Consider the following 22,072-nt stretch of genomic DNA (forward strand, 5'->3'; position numbering starts at 1 on the left):
AGCCTACAGATTGTTCCTAAAAACCACTTTCTCTTAAATCTGCTTATGGGTGCGATATTTCTTTTGCTCTTGCTGGCCCAATTCACACCTTTGTCTCTTGTTTCATGTTTTTCATTCTGATTGAATTTTTGTTCTATGATTTATGCCGTGAGCCTCACTGTCTTCATTTGGGTGACCCCTAAATTGAATGATTGAATGAATGAATGAATTACAATCTTCACTGAGACTTGAGATTTCTTCCCCCTTGTTTTTTTGTGCCTGCCTTTTTTTTGCTTGCTTTTTAGATGTTAAAAATAAAGCCAGTGTGTTCTTTTGAAACGTGTTCCTGCCTCTCACACGATTTAAGACTTTACCAGAAAAATGCGGTTTAGCAAACCCAAACTTTTGCAGCTGACATATTTCAGAACAATATACTGGGCTGGTGGCCTTGTCTCAGAGGGCAGATTTGCTTTGTTTTCAGCTGTGTTTTATACCAAATCCATCCTCTGCAATGAGAGTTTACATCACCGGCTGAGATCTTGGGGAAAGAGATTAAGAAGGAACACTAGATTCCCCAGGAAAACTGCACGTTTGCAGCCATCAAAAGAACCCTTGCATGTCTGATTACATTTTTACAGCTTAAATAAGCATTTCTCAAGAAAGGGGTGAGATGCTTTTCTCCCGAATATTTGTGCCATTGATATATCTAACCAAACAAAATAAGTGTGTTTCAGAAGGTGCCAGTCAGATTATAAACTTCTCTAAAAAAAATGCAAGGCTGCCTCTTATTTTCTACAAAAGCTGCATTCCCACAAGACGGGCAGTCCTTGACTTACAACCACAATTAAGCTCCAAAATTTCTGTTGCTAAGCAAGACAGTTGTTACGTTTTGTCCCATTTTTACCACCTTGCTTGCCACAGTCATTAAGTGAGTAACACAGCAGTTGAATAAATCTGGCTTCCCCATTGACTTTGCTTGTCAGAAGGTCCCAAAATTTGAATCGCATAACCCTGGGACGTTGCGACCGTTATAAATCTGAGTCGGTTGCCAAGCAACCAAATTTTGATCACATGATCACGGGGTGCTGCAACAGTCATAAGTGTGAAAAGTGGTCATAAGCGGTGGTGGGATTCAAACATGTGAACAACCGGTTCTCTGTGTGGATGCCACTTCCGGAAGTCTGTTCTGGGCTTGGGCAACCAAAAATTAACTACCGGTTTTGCAGAACTGGTGCGAACTGGCTGAATCCCACCACTGGTCATAAGTCACTTTTTTCTGTGCCATTGTAACTTCAAACAGTCACTAAACGAACTGTTGTAAGCCGAAGACTGCCTGTACATAACAAATTATGATTTATTATGATTTATTTCGGTATGTATAAAACCATATTTCTGCCTTCTGTAAAATGTTAAGGCAAAATAAGCCAAGCAAAGTATAGCTTAGCCTTAGCACAATATTCTGGTTTTCATAATGTGGTTTGTTTGATTTTTGACTTAGCCCTTGCAGCTTGGACATAAACATTTATGGTTTATTACGTTGCGAGAACATAGCATTATCACGATAATGGCCATAGTATTATAATCCCCTTGCAACACTGTGCCTGTTTGATCTCTTCTATCGTCTACAAATACCGTAATATGTGATCCACCCTGTACACAAGACACACAACGGAGATTTATGGCATTCCACAGGCTGATGTAATGTATACCACAAATTCTCCACAGCAGGCTAAAGAAGGCTGAAGACATTGGCTGTTTCTGCTGAAAATACTTTTGCATAAGTTTGAACGTTACGCTGAGCCATGAACACAGGTTTGCAAACCATAGTTACTGAGTTTCGGGGGGTGCTGAAGAGTTGGCAGAGTGGGGAATTTTTATTTATTTTTATTTATTTTATTTTAATTCCATTTATATCCCGCCCTTTTCCGAAGACTCAGGGCGGCTTACAAGCTTAGCAGTAGCCTTCATTCTATGTATATGCCTGCTTATTAGGGCTTTCATACACCTCCCCAAGCGGCATTATTACAAGTCAGCTTAATTGCCCCCAACAATCTGGGTCCTCATTTTACCTACCACACCCATCACGACTTTGCGTCCATGATGTAAATTTCATCATTTGTGTCATTTGCACAATGATGTCAATGGTACGGGTGACATAACGTCGTTAGGGCACATATCGGATGCCTGAGGTTGAGTTCCTACACCACGGTAAGCCAAAGCCAAACACATCACATATAACAAGTTGTAGGAACGTATCCTAGATTGCAGTGCTCTGAGTACTGAGATGGCATTTTGATGTGTTGGATAATTCTTTTTCTTTTTCTGAAAAACCCTGCAGAGGTCTGACTGAGCAAGAAACTGCAGTGTGAATACAAAACACCACATATTTTTTTAGCATTCTTTTGTCATTTGTAAACCTTGCAACAAGGTATTCTTTGTGTTTTTCCTTGTGTTTGTGTACTTTTGAGAGTCTTTGGGCATTTTAAGGACTAACACATTTATTAATCTAGGTGAATGGGGCAATCTGTTCTCATGGAATCCTCCCTATAGTTTGATAGTCCATGTCTGATAGGCCATATGCTAAATAAGTTCTTCCTTCTGCTCACTCAATGTGTCAGCCCTTTAATGAGGCCTTCAGTTATCTGACACACTCTTAAAAGATGCTGAGAGAATTTCTGTTCCCATACCAGCTTCTAAGAAACACATCCCTTTTTTTTTTTTTGCAAAAAAGCCCGAAACACCACCTTAGCCCAAACAATATCCTCAAATCCTGGTGATTATACAGTTATAGACCTGTAGCATTCTTGGCAGCAACACGGAAACGGATTGCCCTTAGTTCTGTCTGGGATGGTTTTCCGCTTCCCAATCTTGGTTACAATCCAGATGTTGTCCATCTAAGTAGGAACCAGGCCTGACTTTGTTTAGCTTCAAAGCCCAGACGATGTCATCCAATTGCAAAGGAGAAGGAAGTAAATCATTATTTCACTCAGCCTACTGGAAGGCACAACTCTCTTGGAGCAAAGAAGGAGCAAAAGCATCAATGAGCTTTGTTGGCGCAGTGGTTAGAATGTGGTATTGCAGGCTTATTCTGCCCACTGCCAGGAGTTCGATCCTGACCAGCGTAAGGTTGACTCAGCCTTCCATCCTTCTGAGGTCGGTAAAATGAGGATCCAGATTGTTGGGGGCAAGAGGCTGACTCTGTAAACCGCTTAAGAGAGGGCTGTAAAGCACTGTGAAGCGGTATATACAGTGGTGGGATTTGGCCAGTTTGCACCACTTCGGCAAAAGCAGTAGCTATTTTTTTGTTGCCAGGCCCAGAATGGACTTCCGGAAGTGGCATCCATACAGAGAACCAGTTGTTCACATATTTGAATCCCACCACTGGGTCTATAAGTGCTATTGCTACTGCCATCGGTGTTTCTATGACTTAGAAAGGGTCTTAAACCCCATTACCTCAGCATGGAGACACTTGGTAAGGAGATACTGCAACTGTTGTAGGAATTCAGCTATTGCAGGGGTCTTCAAACTTGGTCCTTTTATGACTTATGGACGTCAACTCCCAGAATTCCTCAGCCAGCATGCCTGGCTGAGGAATTCTGGGAGTTGAAGTCCACAAGTCATAAAAAGACCAAATTTGAAGACCCCTGAGCCGTTGGGTCAAATACTAAACAAACCCTTACTGTAATTTGTTTGAGTTTGGCTAAGGATGCTACAAAACCCCAGGCACCCTAGTTTGCAAATTGGATTTCTGGCCTTATGACTGAGCATGTGGTTTTTTTTGCCAAACAGTTGCAGGCTACTCAATAAATCCCACGTGATCAAATAGTGGCTTAACATAATGTGTAAGCCCAACCGATGAGTTGCCACCTTGGGTCAAGCCACAATAATGCTTGTTGGCATGACTTAACATGTTGTGTGAAAAGCGCCAGGAAGTCTTGTTCATGAGAACTTTAAAAAAAATAAAAATCATTCACAGGGTTTGCCCAAATCAGGACCTTCTCAAACTGTAGTTGATGTTTGAAATAAGCTCACCCTTTAAACGCAAAGATTACCTTCCGCTAAAAATATATAAAAAAGAAGGAAACGAAAGAAAATACTATACATGACAATGTGACCATGTTCACATCATACTGCCAGCACTTCCATTATTTGTAAGTGTAGATCCTGGCCATCAAAAGGATAGCCATCTTTTTTCTGACCATCGCTGTACTCCAGGCTCAACAATTTCAGACTGCTTCTCTCCTTGCTGCCCAGGGTACTCCATAAATGCAAACTCTCCAGCAGGGGCATTGATGGCCAAAAAAGTCAAGATAATACTTTAAAAACTTCCAATCGTGGACAACTGCCTCGATTTTCCCCGAGAAAGCTGGACATCCCTGCTCTCCAGCTTTCTGCAAACAAGACCGTTATGCTTAGGCCTGGGGTACGCATGGAGTAAATTGTCCAGACACTGCTTGCAGATCAAAGGAAGAGACAGGTAATATAAGAATAATAACCAGATCTGTTGGACCAGGGTATATGCTCCTATTCCATCTCCCATTCCACAGTACCCAATATATTAAATGTAGGAGAAGAGCGTGCACAGCTCTGGGGTGAGAGTCAAGATAGGAATCACCCTAGCATCATTATGTTCCCATAAACAGTCTAAGTCCATCCCCTCTTGAATTCCTTTGGCTGTTATCTAGCGCCAATGTAGTGTTGATGGTTAGTTGACTAGATTCTTGTGTGTAGGCACGAGCTTACATCATCTTAACGGAAACTTCAGGTGCGGCCCTGATTCTTCCAGACTGACATTAAGTGCTGTAACCAAATGGATCTCTACTCACCCACCTGGTAAAACACTGCAATGCTCCATAGGGATCGTTGACTTCAAAGGACGGCCCGGGCTGGACCTCTTCCGCCGGATGAAGTGCTCTTTCCCATGGAACGACGATTCAGACTCGTTTACAGGCTGTATCTGCACCTGTTCTAGACCAATCTGGATATGGCCGACCTGTCCACCAAAACAGAAAACCACCCGAAAGGTTAAATGTCTGAGATTCTCAATCATCCCCAAAGATTCTTCAGGACTGAAGAAGGGTCTTGGATGAGAAGCGAAAGGTTTTCATGGAAAAAAAGTCCACTTGCCTTTTGGAAAAGTGCCTCTGGGACAATTAAAGGTTAATGTTGGGTCCAAAAAAATCATTCCATTTCTCCAAAAGCTGAGTCAGGAATTCTGGGAGTTGAAGTCCATGAGTTATAAAAGAGCCGAGGTTTCCTACCCCTGCTCTAGGCAATAATCTTAATTTCTACTGTGTTTTCAGAGGCTTAAAAATTTGTAATTTCACTTAGGGGCTCCTTTGGGCTTAGGTGAAGGTGGACCATGCTGTTCCTGGTGCTGGGGGGGGGGGTTTCCCCCTCAAATCTCTTTCCATCCTTTCAAAGCCTCTCTTTTGGCACACATACACCCCAGTGTGGGTAAATAAAAAACAGAAGTGGCCTCTCCTGTGGTCTTGCCATGAGATTGAATGGGTGGGGGGACCTAGAGATGCTGGACCCCTAGGGAGAAGATTGTGCGGTGAAAGAATTTAGAGAAGATCAGACATTCACATGTCACCCTTGGTCACCTCCTAGCTATGAAAGTGCCCATGCCCTATGTGTGCTTTGCAAATTCCTCCGTTCTTTTTCCTTTTGACTGCAGAGAAGGAAAGTTATTTAGAAAGCATATGAGCTGGCAGACCTAGTGAATTTTTTAGAATAAGTTGAGATTATGTCTGCCCAAAATGTTTGAGCAATCAAGAAAACAAGATCCCATCCCAAAAGACAAAACATTTCTTGCTACACTGGAAATAATGTCTAGAAAGGAGCAGTCCTTGGTGCTCTTTGAGCACGGTTGTTGTCTTACAGAAGTTTTGTTACCCAAACTAGGTAACATCATCAGTGCTAGAAAAGGGAGCAGACCCCACTCCCTTCTAGCACTGATGATGTTTCCTAGTTGGGTAAAGAAACGTCTGCAAGAAAACATCCAAGCTCAGAGAGCACCAACCCTGAGCTACAAATATTCATTTTATTGGTACTGTCTAGAAAAGCTTGTGATCAAGACTGCACACTCGTAGTTTCCAACTGTTCCTTTCGTGCAGATGTTTGGCAACTTAGTGCTTATCAATTACATGGTTAAGCACATCCCATAAATGTCACCACTTTTGGGTCCCCTTGATCTGATTATCCACTCTGCAAAGATCACAATATCAGGATTTAAACCCCAATAATATAAATTAAGGATATTGCATCTGTGTCACATTATTCACGATTCACATGAAAGCAGACCATAAAGACAGCTGAAGCAGCACAGAAACATTCACAAGCTAAGCTAAGATGATAAATCTAACTATGATAACACCCCATCACCACCACCAATCAGCTTAAGCCACAAAGACACGCTGGAAAAACAGTACCCTACAGGCTTGCAAAATGCAAGAACAGATGAAGTCAAGTCTAATTCTAAAGGAAATGCAAAGTAAACGAGATTATTAAATCAGGCCCTCTGCAATACCACGAAGATATTTTTAGCTACTATAAATATACAATATATAAACCATTTTTTAGAGTTTTCTACAAAATCCCAACAATCCTTCAGTATAAAAGGATGTAGGGCACTCATCTCTCTAATTTCCCTCTTATGCAAACCCACGTAGAGAAGAAAGCTAGAAATACAACATTCGTTTAAAGATTTCTATACCAGCCAAGCAGTCACCCAAACAAACTCTCCAGGATATAGAACAGCTGTCTGCATTAATGTGATTTACAACCTACATTACATATGTGTTATAATTTATACAGACTCACACATACCACACACATTCCTTGTCTTTGCTTACAACTGAGATGTGTCATTAACACAGCACAGCTCCAAGCAGTCTGCAAGATATAAGCTTAAAAAGTAAGAGAGCCATTCTCTCCTACATCACAAGATTATTTAGCCAAAGCAGGAAATGTTTGGAAATAAAACAAAGCTCTTTCCGAACGTTTTAACTGTGTTTTGGCATTCTAACCAATGCATCTGATCTAAATCCTCATCCTTTTAGGTACCTGGGGAATGGAAGCTGTAAGCTTGAGAGCAACCCAGCAAGACTTAAGTGTATTATTCTTGCAGTTAGGATCCAACTCCTAGGAAGAGTGTCATACTAAATCCTTGGTACAGTGCTTGAGTTCATGCAACATGCTCTTCCTAAATGTGTGTTTCTCAACCTTTGTGATTTTAAGATCGCTAAAGGTAAAGGTAAAGGTTCCCCCGCACACGCGTGCTAGTCGTTTCCAACTCTAGGGGCCAGTGCTCATCTCCATTTCAAAGCCGAAGAGCCAGCGCTTGTCCGAGGACGTCTCCGTGGTCATGTGGCCGACATGACTAGATGCCAAAGGCGCACGGAACACTGTTACCTTCCCACCGTAGTGGTCCCTATTTTTCTACTTGCATTTTTACGTGCTTTCGAACTGCTAGGTTGGCAGAAGCTGGGACGAGTAACAGGCGCTCACTCTGTTACGCGGCACTTGGGATTCGACCCGCCAAACTGCCGACCTTCTGATTGACAAGCTCAGCGTCCTAACCCACTGAGCCACCGCATCCCTTTTAAGATCACTAGAGGCAAGGAATTCGGGAGCTGAAGTCCCCAAAGCTTAAATTTGCCAAGGTTGAGAAACACCATCCTAAACTGAGAAAACCATGTTATGGATAAGCACAATGATCAGTCATGAGGTTGTTTGTGATGCCGCTTCAGGGCCTCTCTGATCAAGCAATCAATGAAATTAATGAAACGAACAAGGCTTACGTTTACTACCGGCCCTGCAGAAAAGGCAGGGACAACCCCTTTACAAACGGCAAGAGGCTGGAACTAAGCCTGCCAAATTTATTAACATAAAACAGAGCAAAACAAGACACGAACCATGAAACAGAAGCTATTCAAGCGGTTGCCTTCAGCAAACCAGCCCTCCCACGCATTCCCCTTTTAAACAGTTCAGGGCATGGCTTCTCTCTGCCTCCTTCCGAGTTGCCCCATTGCCTTCCTCTGTTTACTCCTGATTGACTGCCTCCTGCGTTGGGCGTCCTTGAACAGGGCCAGCTGTGGGTCATCTTCATCCACGCTGTCAGGCTCACACAGCTGGGTCTGCATTGTAACCAGATGGGAGGGGCCTGACTGAGGGCTCTCATCATCAAGCTCTCCAACACCCTCATCAAGCTCTCCAACACCCCCCTCCTCCTCCTCTTAATCGTCCGACCCAACTGCCGAACCCACAGGCTGACCCTGAATCACAACACGAGATGACCAAAGGCTTCAAAGCAAAAGCTGTTTCGTCTATGGAGATTCTCAACAATCCGGGGTGCTTTTCAAAAGGCAGCTGGGCTTTCTTCTTTTTTTTTAAATCCCATTTATATCCCGCCCTTCTCCGAAGACTCAGGGCGGCTTACAATCTAAAGCACAACTCAATGTGCTTAGCAATTGTTGTTGTTGTTGTTGTTTTGCCTTGAAAATGCTTTCGCTTCTCATCCAAGAAGCTTCTTGAGTTCAGAACTGAAGAAGCTTCTTGGATGTGAAGCGAAACGTTTTCAAAAAGTAAAAAAAAAGTCCAGTTCCCTTTTGAAAAGCACCTTTGGGGCAAAAGGCTGTATCTCATTACAGAGCCCATAGAGCGGGGGGGGGGAGGGGGTCTTCAAACTCGGCCCTTTTTATAACAAGTCTTAAAAGTTGTCAAGGTTGCAGACAGACCCCTGCTTTAGGGTCTTTTACAAAGGTTATCTGGAGGGTTAGGGGAGGAGCTTTCCTAACATGCAAATGCAGAGTAGGTATGCAGAGACATGTTCCAAGGAATATCCCCCCCTCCACGTTGTAATTAAAGTTCCAAGAACAGGTGGGACTTTGGTCGTGTTTCTTCATGCAATTTCCACCGAACAGAGGTGAAGGGCTCACTCGGCTGAACATTCTTCGCTGAGCTCTCCACAAAAGCCCGGGGGGGGGGGAGAAGAAGCACAGAGGCAGAGAATAAGCATGGAACGTTGCTTATTTGCGCCATCCAAATGCCCATTCTGCCCCTTGTTTACTTTATGCGGCGTGCAGACACTAGCCAAAAGGAGTGGAATTCTGCAGGAACCGCCTGGTGTTTTGATGGAGGCGTCGTTCTTTGGCACCATCGAGGATCCCTACAATTCACCTTCTAACATGGGGCTGCCCTTGAAAAGCATCCGGAAGCTCAAAAATGCAGCAGTCTGCATCGTTTTGTGCAGCCCATGTGTCACCTCTCCTCATCCAGGAGTTGTACTGGTTGCTGATTTGCTTCCAGGTGCAATTCAAGGTGTTGGTTGTCATCTTTAAAGCCCTCCACGGCTTGAAATCAGGTTATCTGAGGGACCATCTCCTGCCAGTCATATCCACCCAGCCCACTAGAGCGGGACGGCAAGAAATGTTGTGGGTCCCGTCCCTTAAGGAGAGACATATCTGGCAGGACCCAGAAGAAGGGCCTTCTCCGTGGTGGCACCCTCTCTTTGGAATATCATCCCTGCAGAAATTAGACTGGCCCCTCCCACCTTGATGCTATTTCAGAAGGCCCTGAAGACGTGGTTCTGCCAGTGGGCCTGGGGAACCCAGAGTGGGATGGAGCCCATCAAATGGCTTATTTGGTTGCGTGCTGTTGCCGGGAGGGGGGCTGGGGGGAGGGAATAGGTGAGGGTGGGTTATTGTTTTTATTTTATTTTATTTTTTTATACTGTGTTTTTGTGGTCTGTAAGTCGCCTAGAGTCGCTGTGAGCGAGCTGTATACATTTTCTACATCAAATTCAAATGTAAGCAATTCCTTTCCGTTGGAAAGCAAACACATCTTCGAAAAAGCCAAGGCGACTTCCTTCACACCTTTGGGCTGTGTGACATCAAGTCAATGTCCAATTTTAGTGGGCACATAAGGATATCTGCAAGAGGGATCTAAAGGCCTTGGGAATGGACATTTAACAGCTGCGAAACCTTGACCTCTGATCGCTCATCCTGGAGGCTAAAGACACAGCGTGGCCGTCTCCAATTCGAAGAGACACTTGTGCGGCAGGCTGAGGCAAAGAGGCAGTGCCAGAACCAGAGGAATCTGAGGGCTGGACAGGGGACAGATTGTACCTGCCCTCAGTGTGGAAGGGAATGCCACTCTCGAATTGGCCTCTTTAGCCACACCAGATGCTGCTTTAGGACCTCTTTCCCGAGCACGATACCACAGTCTCTTGAGACTGAAGGATGCCAATGATACAGGCAGCCCTCAATCTATCCAGCAGTCCTTTAATGTCCAGTCGGATTTTTAATCACCTCAGAAAAGGTGCTTTGTAGCTCGTGAGGCGCTTCCGGCTGTCATAAAATGCTACGCTGCCCCGTGGTCACGTGATAACATTCGAAAACCTGGCGACGGCTTCACATTTACAATTCGCTGCAGCATGCCAGAATGGCGTGACCCCAACTTGTGTCTTTTTTGCGAAAAGCAACCCCTTGCAAGAATGACGCCTGTAAAAATGGTCATGCCCAGATTTACAATCCTTGTGAGTTCCAACCAAAATTCCAATCCCAACTGGGGCCATAAATCAAGGATTACCTGTACGTACCCTTTTCTCAAGAACGATGCTTCGCACATTACACTAAGCATTACATTTTCCTTGGTCTGGGTTTATTGTATGTGTAGTTTTGGTGTATTGTGAGAATACAACCAAATGCTTCTTCTAAGAAAGGTAGTTTTCTAAGTGAATGAAATTATGAGTAGAGGGAAACATGATCTCTCCCGGGAGCCCGAAGTGGCAACGCCAGACAGGAATAATCTGTATGGGAATGAGACCTCCCACAAATTTTTCTACTGTGTTGTTTTTCTAGACAGTGCAATTAAATTTAAAACACGCATAAGCTGCATTACTACAGCAGGGTTATCCATGATTAACTGTACTATGCTTTCCCCCAATAATTCCATTTCCTTCGTATGAGACTCTGAGCCAAAAAAACAAAGAGCCAAGTCTGACTTCAGGCAACATGTCAGGCTAAAAGAGGGCGACTGAATTTGTCAAGGAAGTAAGCTAGTTTAATTTGCTTAACTTGCAAATTTAATTTGTCAAGTAAGTCAGCCGACTGATCTCGGGCAAGGTAAATTCTTCTCTGACTTGATCTCAACTTCTGGTGAATCCCAGAAAGAAATTAGTGGAGGATTAGTATGATGAAATGGATGCCATCATTACAATCACCTGTTTAGTGACTGTCCGTTGTTACAATGGAACAAAAAAAAAGTGACTTAGGACCATTTTGTAAGCTTAGGACCACTGCAACATCCCCAGGGTCATGTGATTAATATTCGGGCGCTTGGCAACTGGCATGTACTTATAACGGTTGCAGGGTCCCGGTGTCATATGTTCACCATTTGTAACTTCCCACTTGGTTTCTGACAAGCAAAGACAATCAGGGAAGCCAGACTCATTTAACAACCGCATGACTCAGCTGCAGCGATTCGTTTAACAACCAGGGCAAGAAAGATCACAAAATGGAGTGCAACTCACTTAGCAACTGTCTTGCTTATGTTGGTCTCCACTGTAGTCACAAATCAAGGTGTCATGGTTCCGTTGGAGGAAACTCTTCAAAGAACTTCGAGGCATTGTTTTCCTTAAAGACTCTTTATTCGAGTAACATAGCATCAGCACGAACATAGGTGAAGCCAAAATCTCTCGAATAAAGAGTCTTTAAGGAAAACAATGCCTCGAAGTTCTTTGAAGACCTTCATCTGTCGGAACCATGACATGAAGCCAAAATCTGAATTCCCCTCCCCTGAACACATAGTGTCTAGGGCAAATCCCTCCTCTAATTAACAGTCATAAATCACATTCTCCAATTAATTTGAGATGCAGGCTTCCCCTCCACTTCTCCAACCCGCCATTTCTTATCATCTCTTATTTTTTTAAAAACCTTGACTCTCATACTACTGCAATATCATTATGTCTAACTAACTCCCCTACATATTCCTCCTCGTCCCCCCCCAGTATCATCTAATTCTAACTCTAAGAGTAAAACATAAGAAGGAAAATGGCTACATCTCCATATGTTGTCAAAGCAAGAACATCCGATGTTAGCAGCGTTGACACAAGGATTACGGGTACTCAATCACCATTACTTTCTGCTTACCCTAATTTGTAAAAATAGATTCAGAGACGGGGGGGGGGGGGAAACACCCAGAAGACATTTAAGTTCAGAATATGGCTACTGGAGAGAACCCAGTCTCAGTTGCCTTGATGCCTTTCTTTTTCCATCACCAATGCAGTGCCCTGGTGGCACAGTGGTTAGAATGCGGTATTGCAGGCAAACTCTGCCCATAGCCTGGAGTTCAATCCTGAAAAACAGAATAACAGGGTTGGAAGGGACCTTCCAGCCCAACTCCCTGCTTGAGCAGTATACCATTCCAGACAAATGGTTTTCCAATTGCTTCTTAAAAACCTCCAGTGTCGGAGCACCCCAAAACATCTAGGGGCAAGTTGTTCCACTGATTGTTAGAAAATTTCTCCTTAGCTCTAGACTGGTCACCGGGCTCAAGGTTGACCCAGCCTTGAATCCCTGGTAAAACGAGGACCCAGATTGTTGGAGGTAAGATGCTGACTCCATGAACAGCTTAGAGAGGGCTATAAAACACTATGGAACCGTATATAAGTCCAAGTGCTATTGCTTTTACAAAATTGGGATCAGCTTCTTAGAGCCTACAGCTGTCCCAAGTTATATTATGTTCTCTATTGCAAGTCTAGGAGTGCTTTTCAAGATGCGTAGTTTTTCCCTCCGTCTGCTCTCTGCCAAGGCTGATGCAGTTAGCAAGGCTGGAAGGGCACCAGCAATAAGAGCTGGTCCATGTTTCTTGCTCCAGTGGTTAACTCATTGTGTAGCCCATGTTATTTGATTTATGTATGGTGCACAGATGTCCTAAGTGTAACTGCTGTTCACAATCATGGCTTTATTCTTCCCCAGATGGAATTCCTATTAAAAGTTACACCAAGTCTTGGAAGAGAAAGGAGGGTCAGGCAAACGACTGAAAACAGGGGAGGTATTTTCAATATCAGATGGAGGGATGCAGCAAACCACAGCGTCCTTGAGATTTTCTTATTCCTCTCCTTAACTTTCTGGGACTGAAGCTGATTGCATAGGGGAAAAAAAAATTTACACTTGTACATACAGTTCCCGAGTTACCACTATGTTTGGGACCAGAATTTCCACTGCGGTTGTTAAGTGACTTGCTCTCAATTTCATGATACTTTTTGTCACAGTTACTAAAAGCAAATCGCTGAGGCTGTGAATCTGGCATGATGTGAACCTTGACTTTGCTTATCGGAAAGTCACAAAAGCTGATCGTGTGACCCCGGGACACTGCAACCTTCATGAATATGAGGCAGACACGAAGTGCCCAGGAGGATTTTGCAACAGCCGTGCAAAAAGCAGTCATAAGTCGGTTTTATTTTATTTTTTGGAGCGCCGTTGTAACTTTGAATGGTCATCAAAACCATAGTTGCAACTGGAGGACTCCCTTTATAGCATGGAGTATGAAGCAGCTTGCTGGCTGCACTGTTTTGTGACTCAATTCTTTTGGGATGCTTTTGTTTCTTTATCCCAAAATGTTACAAATGCAAAAGAGACCCGTATTTACAAAATATTAAAAAGATGCCAAAAAAGGGTTCTCCTGCTTGAGCAGGGGGCTGGACAAGAAGACCTCCAAGGTCCCTCCCAGCTCTATTCTGTTCAAACCCTCTTTTGCAATATACTGCAAAGGCAGTGGAACAGACTAGCTTCATCCCCCTCTTAATTCGACATTTAGCCTTTTGCTTGCAGAGTGCATTAGCTGTTTTGCTGCTTTCCTCTCTCAGACAATCAATGTTACCACAGATAAATTCCTACCTGTCTGCTGCTGCTTTATTCTTATTATTCTTATTATTCTTTAATTGAGCGTTCTTTCCATTTCTACCGGCCCAGGAAAGGCAGTTTTGAATGCTCAGCAGCTCATGAATGAGCTTAACAAAGGAGGGGGGAAATGTTGACAGCTTTTCAAACGGGGAAAGTAGCCCGATCACTTCTAAGCCCCAAGAAACTTTTAGTGGTAATCTCCTTTCCTAACATCAATCAGGGAGCCGCTGAGATGCCATTATCTGCTTGCAGGTGCTCACCTAAGGCAGAGCATATATCTCTGTTCTTAAGCTCTGTCATCTTTCCAAACTAAACTCCACGCAGCTTTTATCCCAAAGGGCAAACAAGGCACAGGGCATAGGTAGGGAAAGGGCGGCAGAGGCAGGGGGGGTGGTGTCCTACACAGACTCATAATATAAGGATTAGAAGTGACCTTAGAAAAGATCTAGTAGTCCAAGGTCCAGCTCATGCAGAATCTACTATAGGTAGTCTACAACTTATGATCATAATGGAGTCCAGGATTTCCCTTGCTAAGCAAGAGGGCTGTGAAATGAGTTTTACCCCATTTCATGACCTGGTCGTGAAATTGTAAAATGAATCACAGCAGTTAAGTTAGTGTCATGGTTGTTAACTGAATCTGGCTTCCCCACTGACTTCACTCATCAGAAGGTCGCAAAAGGGGACCACAGGACCCTGGGATGCTTAAACCATCATAAACAGGAGCCAGTTGGACTTGGACCACATGACTGTAGGGATGCTGCCACGGTCATAAGTGTGAAAAACAGTCATAAATCTCTTTTTTTCAGTGCTGTTGTAACTTCGGTCACTAAACAAATCGTTATAAGTCAAGGACTATCTATACCGCAGCATCCCTACCAGGACTTCCAGTCTCTGAAATATTCCCTCTGAAGAAGAGTTCACCGCTCATTCCCTAGAGAGCCTTTTCTATTGTTGAAGAGCTCTTAGTCTGGGGGATTTTTCCTAATGTCCAACTATAATGTACTTCTTTGCTCTTTAAATCCAGAGTTATCTGTCCTAACTTGTGGAACAGCTCTATCATCGTGTCCATTTCCTCTGTCAAAGGGAAGACACGAACCAACTGCTTACAAATATAAAGGACTCATGGCAGACAAAGCATAGACAGAGCCCAGAGAAAATTTTAAATGGCACACACCTAAAACTTCTCTGTATCCCACGTATCTTTATTATAGACAGAAGAAATCCCTACAGACTAGGAACTAATGTTGAGAAAAGTCTTTTTCAGGGCAGCAAAGAAAAAAGAAATCTGGTTAACCTAGGGCTGAACTTATTGAACTACACTTGACTGGGGAAACCCACAGCAATTATTGTAAAGTATTGTAAAGTGTGTATCTGTATACATCTGTATGCATCAACGTATTCTCCAAAGTGCCTGAAGGCAGGACAAGAAGCAACGGATGGAAACTAATCAAGGAGAGAAGCAACCTGGAACTAAGGAGAAACTTCCTGACAGTTAAAACAATTAATCAGTGGAACGGCTTGCCTTCCAAAGTTCTGGGTGCTCCATCCCTGGAGGCTTTTAAGAAGAGATTGGACAACCATAGGTCTGAAATGGTATAGGCCAGAGGTCCCCAACCTTTTGGGCACCAGGGACCAGTTCCATGGAGAAAGGTTTTTCCACGGACTGGAGAGTGCGTGGTTTTGTGTGCTGCCTACATCCTGCGGATGGGGCTTTCCTTGTTTGTGCAGACCCGTTGCTGGCATGCCATGGCCCGGTACTGGTCCACAGACTGGGGGTTGGGGACCTCTGGGACAGGCTTTCCTGCTTGAGCAAGGGTTTGGACTAGAAGACCTCCAAGGTCCCTTCCAACTCTTATTCTGTAACACGTCTAGCCAAAATGGTGCAATTTGCACGGAGAGCATTATAAGCTGGCTAAGAAAATTCCAAAGTTTGCAAAAGAAGAGAGAGGGAATTCCTAAACTCTGATTGGAAATTGAATATGGCCATTAACACACTCTGTTTTCATTCAAGAGTTTAGGAATTCTCTCTTTCTGCCTCATGTCGGGCTAGCATCAGGGGTAGGCAACCTCGGCTCTTTGATGACTCATGGACTTCAACTCCCAGAATTCCTGAGTCAGCATAGCATAGCTGACTCAGAAATTCTGGGAGTTGAAGTCCATGAGTCATCAAAGAGCCGAGGTTGCCTACCCGTGGGCTAGCTGAACTGGAATCTCTATTTCAATATGCAATTGCAAGTGCCCGGTGTTTTGTCAACACAAATGAGCAACTTTTCTGCCTAAGGAGATGAACCCAGCCTTCCTGTTCATTCCCTTGGATCTCTGTCTCTGTCCTACTTTGCAAGGCTGTGCCTTCCTCTACCCATTCCCCCACAACACACACACACACACACACACACACACACACACACACCGACAACAGGTTAATGCAGATAACTACCAGTCCACCGCAGGTGCTGAGTGAAGCAAAAGAGTCACGACTGTGGTTTAGCACGTGGCCCGTGTAGAAGCAAAGCTGGTCTATGGCCTGACGTCGGTGGATTCTTTGGCTCTCATCAATTTCTTCCACGGAGAAACCAGGAGCCAAAAACTGGTCATCGTGGTGGAGCATCAGGTAGAGATCCGAGGTAGGATAAAGCCCAGCCCTGACAGGAAGGCGAATAAGCAATTGGGCAGCATCTTCCTCAAACTGCAGGGACCCAGAACGTTGCCTACGAGCCTTGTTAGGGCCACTTTTGGCGGGGTGAAGAAAATGGACTCTATCAAGTGGAATCTGCTCCGGAATCACCACGGCCAGCTTTGCGACAGCTGCAAAGGACAAAGAGAAGAAGGTTGCTATCAGAAAGCATCCAGGTACCCCAATCTCCCACAATTAAAGCAACTTTCTTCTTTCTTTCTTGATCACATTCAGAACTCAAGAGGAGCCAGAACGTGTCTACGCTGAAGTCTAGAATCTCTTGTCCGATCAAGGCTGGAGAAAGAGCCCCCGACTAGAGAGTAAATGAATGAGGCAGCACTAAGTGGAATCTCGCATGCCCTATAGAACTTCTTGCTGGGCTTTTTAGATTTATTTATTTATTTAGCATAAATAAATAAATAATAATAAATTATTTAGCCAGGGAGGCTATAATCTGTCATGCACACAGTAGAAGTCCTGGCTGGGCTTTGTAGAGATGTTCCACTTCTGGTGGAACCAAATCTTCCCGTCCTACAATTATCTTCAAACACAAAAGGAAGCTGACAGCGAACGGTGCAACTGTACAGCAAAACAGCTAAAGGAGACTCAAGTACACATACAGATAGTCAGACTAGACTAGACTAGAATAATAGATTTGGAGAAAATTTGCTTTTCATCGAAATAGAAAGGAAGGCAAGCATCCCATGGCAAATATTCTCAAAACGCACCAAACTACAATAGGGCAATTATGGCTGTCATACTGTACGAATCACTAGTCCACATTTGTTCATTTCAACATATAAAAGGACGGTCGCATGTAAATCTTGAGGATAACATTCAGCTGGCCCATTAATAAACAATTCGTGCAGTGATTAGCAACTGTTCTATTTATGTGGAATGATGATGATGATGATGATGATGGTGATTATGATGGAAGGGAACTTGGAGGTGATCTAGTTCAACCCCAGTGTTCGAACATTCACAACTTCTGGAGACAAGTAGTACCACTGGTTAATTGTTCTGACTGTCAGGAACCTGGAACTAAGAAGAAATTTCCTAATAGTCAGAACAATTAATCAGTGGAACAACCTGCCTCCAGAAGTTGTGAATGCTCCAACACTGGAAGTTTTAAAGAAGAGACTGGCCAGCCATTTGTCTGAATTGTTATAGGTTCTTCTGCATGAGCAGGGGGTTGGACTAGATGACCTCCAAGGTACCTTCCAACATCATCATCATCATCATCATCATCATCATCATCATCATTATTATTATTATTATTATTATTATTATTATTATTATTATTATTATTATTATTATTATTATTATCATTATTATTATATTATCATTATTATTTTTATTACACCACATAAACAGAACTGTTGCTAATCACTGCATGAATAGTTTATTAATGGATCACCTGAATGTTATCCTCGAGATTTACATGTAACCATACTTTTATATGTTGAAATGAACAAATGGTGACTTTTAAATTAGATTTACATACATGGAATTATTAACAGGATAACAAAATAACAGAGTTGGAAGGGACCTTGGAGGCCATCTAGTCCAACCCCTTGCTCAGGCAGGAAACCCTGTACCCTTTCAGACAAATGGCTGCCCAGTCTCTTCTTAAAAACCTCCAGTGTTGGAGCATTCGCAATTCCTGGAGTTCTCGACTTACAGCCATTCATTTAGTCACCTTTGAAGTTACAATGGCCTTGAAAAAGGGGGATTATTATCACCATTTTTCATACTTATAACCATTGCAGCATCCCCAGGGCTCATGTGATCAGAATGCCCGTGCTTGGCAACGGGCATGCACTTATGACCCTTGCAATATCCCAGGGTCAGGAGATGACACTTTTGCAACCTTCAGACAAGCCATCCATGGGGAGAACCAGCTTCATTTAACAGCCACGTTACTATCTTGACAGCTGCAGTGATTCGCTTAATGACCCTGGCAAGCAAGGTGGTAAAATGGGAAAACTCGCTCAACAATTGTCTCGCTTAGCAATGGGAGTGTGGCGCTCAATTGCGGTCATAAGTCAAGGACTATCCAGTGGTGGGATCCAGCCCGTTCACACCACTTCAGCAGAACCGGTAGCTAATTTTTTTGTTTGCTCAGGCCCAGAACGGATGTCCAGAAGAGGCATCCACACAGAGAACCGGTTGTTCACCTATTTGAATCCCACCACTGGGACTACCTGTGTATATACTTCTCAAATTGAAATGCCCCCCCCCCGTTTCCCGGCAAGAGTAAGCACTGGAGGAGATGGGGGGGAGGATGGGAGACTTCCTCGAAACATGTAGCTGCTGGCAGTAACAATAAAGAAAGAAAATACTGGGGTAAAGGAAAGCCTTAAAGCCAACTTGATTATTTCTCTGGCTCGCAAGCTAGCCTGCCTGTGTAGTCTGGAGGCTCCCCCCCTTTTTTTTTCTTTGCAAAGCATTCCAATTTGGGAAAGGTTAAAGGGCTTTGCTTCTGCTTGGTGATCTAAGGATTGCTTTGAACGACAACTGTTGCCCTCCCTGCACAATCTCCAAGGGACCTCTGGCAGTGGGCAAGCTGCGTTGGTTCCCTGATCCTGACGCCAGGGAATCTTATCCAGCATTCTCCTGTTATTGTCTCTTGGGACCTTGGGATCAATCTCGACTCCTGGTGACTGCACGGATGGGTCCCTGTTCTTAATCCATCATATGTGACTGTTTAGTAGCCATCTGAGGTTAGACCGGCAGTGAAAAAAGCGACCCACGATAAATAGGACACATTTGGAACACTGCATCCAGTTTTGGTCACAATGTAAAAAAGATGTTGAGACTCTAGAAAGAGTGCAGAGAAGAGCAACAAAGATGATCAGGGGACTGGAGGCTAAAACAGATAGGGAACGGTTGCTGGAATTGGGTATGTGTAGTTTAATGAAGAGAAGGACGAGGGGGGACATGATAGCAGTGTTCCAATATCTCAGGGGTTGCCCCAAAGAAGAGGGAGTCAAGCTATTCTCCAAAGCACCTGAAAGCAGGATAAGAAGCAACGGATGGAAACTAGTCAAGGAGAGAAGCAACCTAGAACTAAGGAGAAACTTCCTGACAGTTAGAACAATTAACCAGTGGAACGACCAGAAGCTGTGAATGCTCCAACACTGGAAGTTTTTAAGAAGAGACTGGACAGCCATTTGTCTGAAATGGTATAGAGTTTCCTGTCTGTGCAGGGTTTGGACTAGATAACTTCCCAGGTCCCTTCCAATTATTATTATTGTTATTGTTAAATTATTATTGTTGTTGTTGTTGTTGTTGTTGTATTATTATTATTTGTAGTTTTTCATGCTTCTGACCATTTCTGCATCCCCGTAGTCACGTGAGCCAAATTCAGATGCTTGACAATATATTTGTGACGGTTGCAGGATCCCGGGGTCACGGGATCCCCTTTTGCAACCTTCTGGCAAGCAAAGTCAACGGGGAATCCGGTTTCACTTAATAACCATGTAACTTAACAAGTGCAGTGATTCACTTAACAACTGTGGAAAGAATGGTCATAAAATGGGGCAACAACCATCTCAGCAAGAGAAATTTTGGTTTCAAAATTTTGGTGGTAAATCAAGAACTATCTGTATTCAAATATCTGCAGGGCAGCTTTCCTTAAATTCTGGCCTTCCTTTACAACAGGTGAGGCGATTGAGACTCATGGGAGCTGTAGTCCATCTGAGAAGTTCCCCCCCCCTCTCTTATCCTGCCTCATTTCCCTAACCTGAGGACCTGATTCCTGCCAAGCATCCTTGGAAATGTTCAGGCTGCGTTTTTCTACACCGACACAATGACCACTTTTTAGCACCGCGCGCGTTGGGTTGTTAAGCCAACCCACTGGAGTTAAATGATGGATCCCTGGGATCTTGGAAAAGTGGGTTCCTTCCGCGAAAGCAGGATTCTGATCGGCCAGTCGGGAGAAGCCAGTCCAGGCAGCGACGGTTTTAACTCTTCCCCCCTCCCCCGTTTTGCAGCAGCAAAAGGGCCACGGAAGAGGGGAGAACCACCGCCAAACAGAGATAGAGGCACTTCAAGACCCCCCCACCCCTCCCCGCCGCGCGGACGAGGGACGGCGGCGGACGAGAAGCGCTTCGCAAAAAGCAACTTTGCGCCGGTCCTGTCCTCTCACTAACGGAGTCTCTCTCTCTCTCTCTCTCTCTCTCTCTCTCTCTCTCTCTCTCTCTCTCTCTCTCTCTCTCTCTCTCCCCCTCCCTCCCTCCCTCCCTCTCTCTTTCTCTCCCTCCCCCCCTCTCTCTCTCTCTCTCTCTCCCTCCCTCCCTCCCTCCCTCCCTCTCTCTCTCTCTCTCTCTCTCTCTCTCTCTCTCTGTGTGTGTGTGTGTGTGTGTAGGGAGGCATTTCCAAACTAAACTCCAGACAACTTTTATCCCAAATAAGGCACAAGGGGAAAGACAGGGAAGGTCCTTTCGCTGCCTCTGATTCTGCAAAGCGGGATATCGCCAATCTGGAAACAAGAGACATCCTTTTTGGGGGGGAGGGGGGCGGCAAAAAAATGGGACCCCCGTCTAGAGCAGAAGATGGGGGCGCGGAGGGAGGGGAAGGAAGAAAGTGTGGAAAGAAGAGAGGCGCGCGGTTGGGCTTCGCAACACCCCGCATCTTGGGAGCCAGGCGAAGCGGCTTTTGCAAACAGCCCCCCAACCCACACACACACACACACACACACACCCACACCCACCCCACACACAGACACACACAGTCCGACCAGCCGCATCTTTCAAGAGGCTTTGTACAGGCAATCCCCCGCGCCCCCCCGTTACCCGAGGATCCCAGAGCTAGCAAAGATGCTCCGGGACGGGGAAGGAGGAAGAAGCTCCGAGAAGTCTCCTTACCTGTCTCGGGACCCGGTTGGCCGAGGGCGAGCAGCAGGGCGAAGAGCGGGGGCGAGGCAAAGAGCAGGAAGGGGCCGTCAAACATTGCAACGGTGGTCGAGGGGGCCCCAGGAGCTGGGCTGCAGAAGCCGGGAGAGGGAGGGAGGGAGGGAGGGAGGGAGGGAAGGAAGGAAGAAAGAAAGAAAGAAAGAAAGAAAGAAAGAAAGAAAGAAAGAAAGAAAGAAAGAAAGAAAGAAAGAAAGAAAGAAAGAAAGAAAGAAAGAAAGAAAGAAAGAAAGAAAGAAAGAAAGAAAGAAAGAAAGAAAGAGCCACGCAGCAGCAACACGGCCGGGACGAATCGCCAAACCTTCCCAGACTTCGGGGAGGAAAAATAATAATAATAATAATAATTAGCGCTACAGAGAAACTCAACGTGCTTTACAGAAAGGGAGGAAAGGGGAGGGGAGGGGAGAGGAGGAAAGGGGGGGAGCATCTCTTTTCCCCCCCCCTCCACACTCCCCGTCCCCGACTTTGGAGGCAGGTGCTGATTGGAGCTGAATCTGCCGGAGCTACACCTCTTGCCCGCTGATTGGTCGTGGGAATTTAACACGGCCGGGTAAATAGCGAGGTTGTAAACTGAGCTGCGGTACACGTGGGTGGCG

At 44.7% G+C, this 22,072-nt stretch overlaps 1 protein-coding gene across 1 annotated transcript in view; it reads right to left on the reverse strand.

Annotated features, from left to right (window-relative positions):
- The window catches only part of ADAMTS17 (ADAM metallopeptidase with thrombospondin type 1 motif 17), a gene marked incomplete at both ends in the record, with an annotated part of 126,112 nt that extends 104,596 nt beyond the window's left edge, over nt 1-21,516 (reverse strand). Inside the window, 3 exons of the mRNA XM_081337520.1 lie at nt 4,810-4,972; nt 16,327-16,694; nt 21,432-21,516. Coding sequence (XP_081193646.1) covers nt 4,810-4,972; nt 16,327-16,694; nt 21,432-21,516 — 616 coding nt within the window. The remainder of the gene's footprint in view (nt 1-4,809; nt 4,973-16,326; nt 16,695-21,431) is intronic.
- Between the last annotated feature and the right edge of the window lie 556 nt (nt 21,517-22,072).

Source organism: Vipera berus (assembly GCF_964194415.1).
Source record: "Vipera berus genome assembly, chromosome: 12".
NCBI classification, from domain to species: Eukaryota; Metazoa; Chordata; class Lepidosauria; order Squamata; family Viperidae; genus Vipera; species Vipera berus.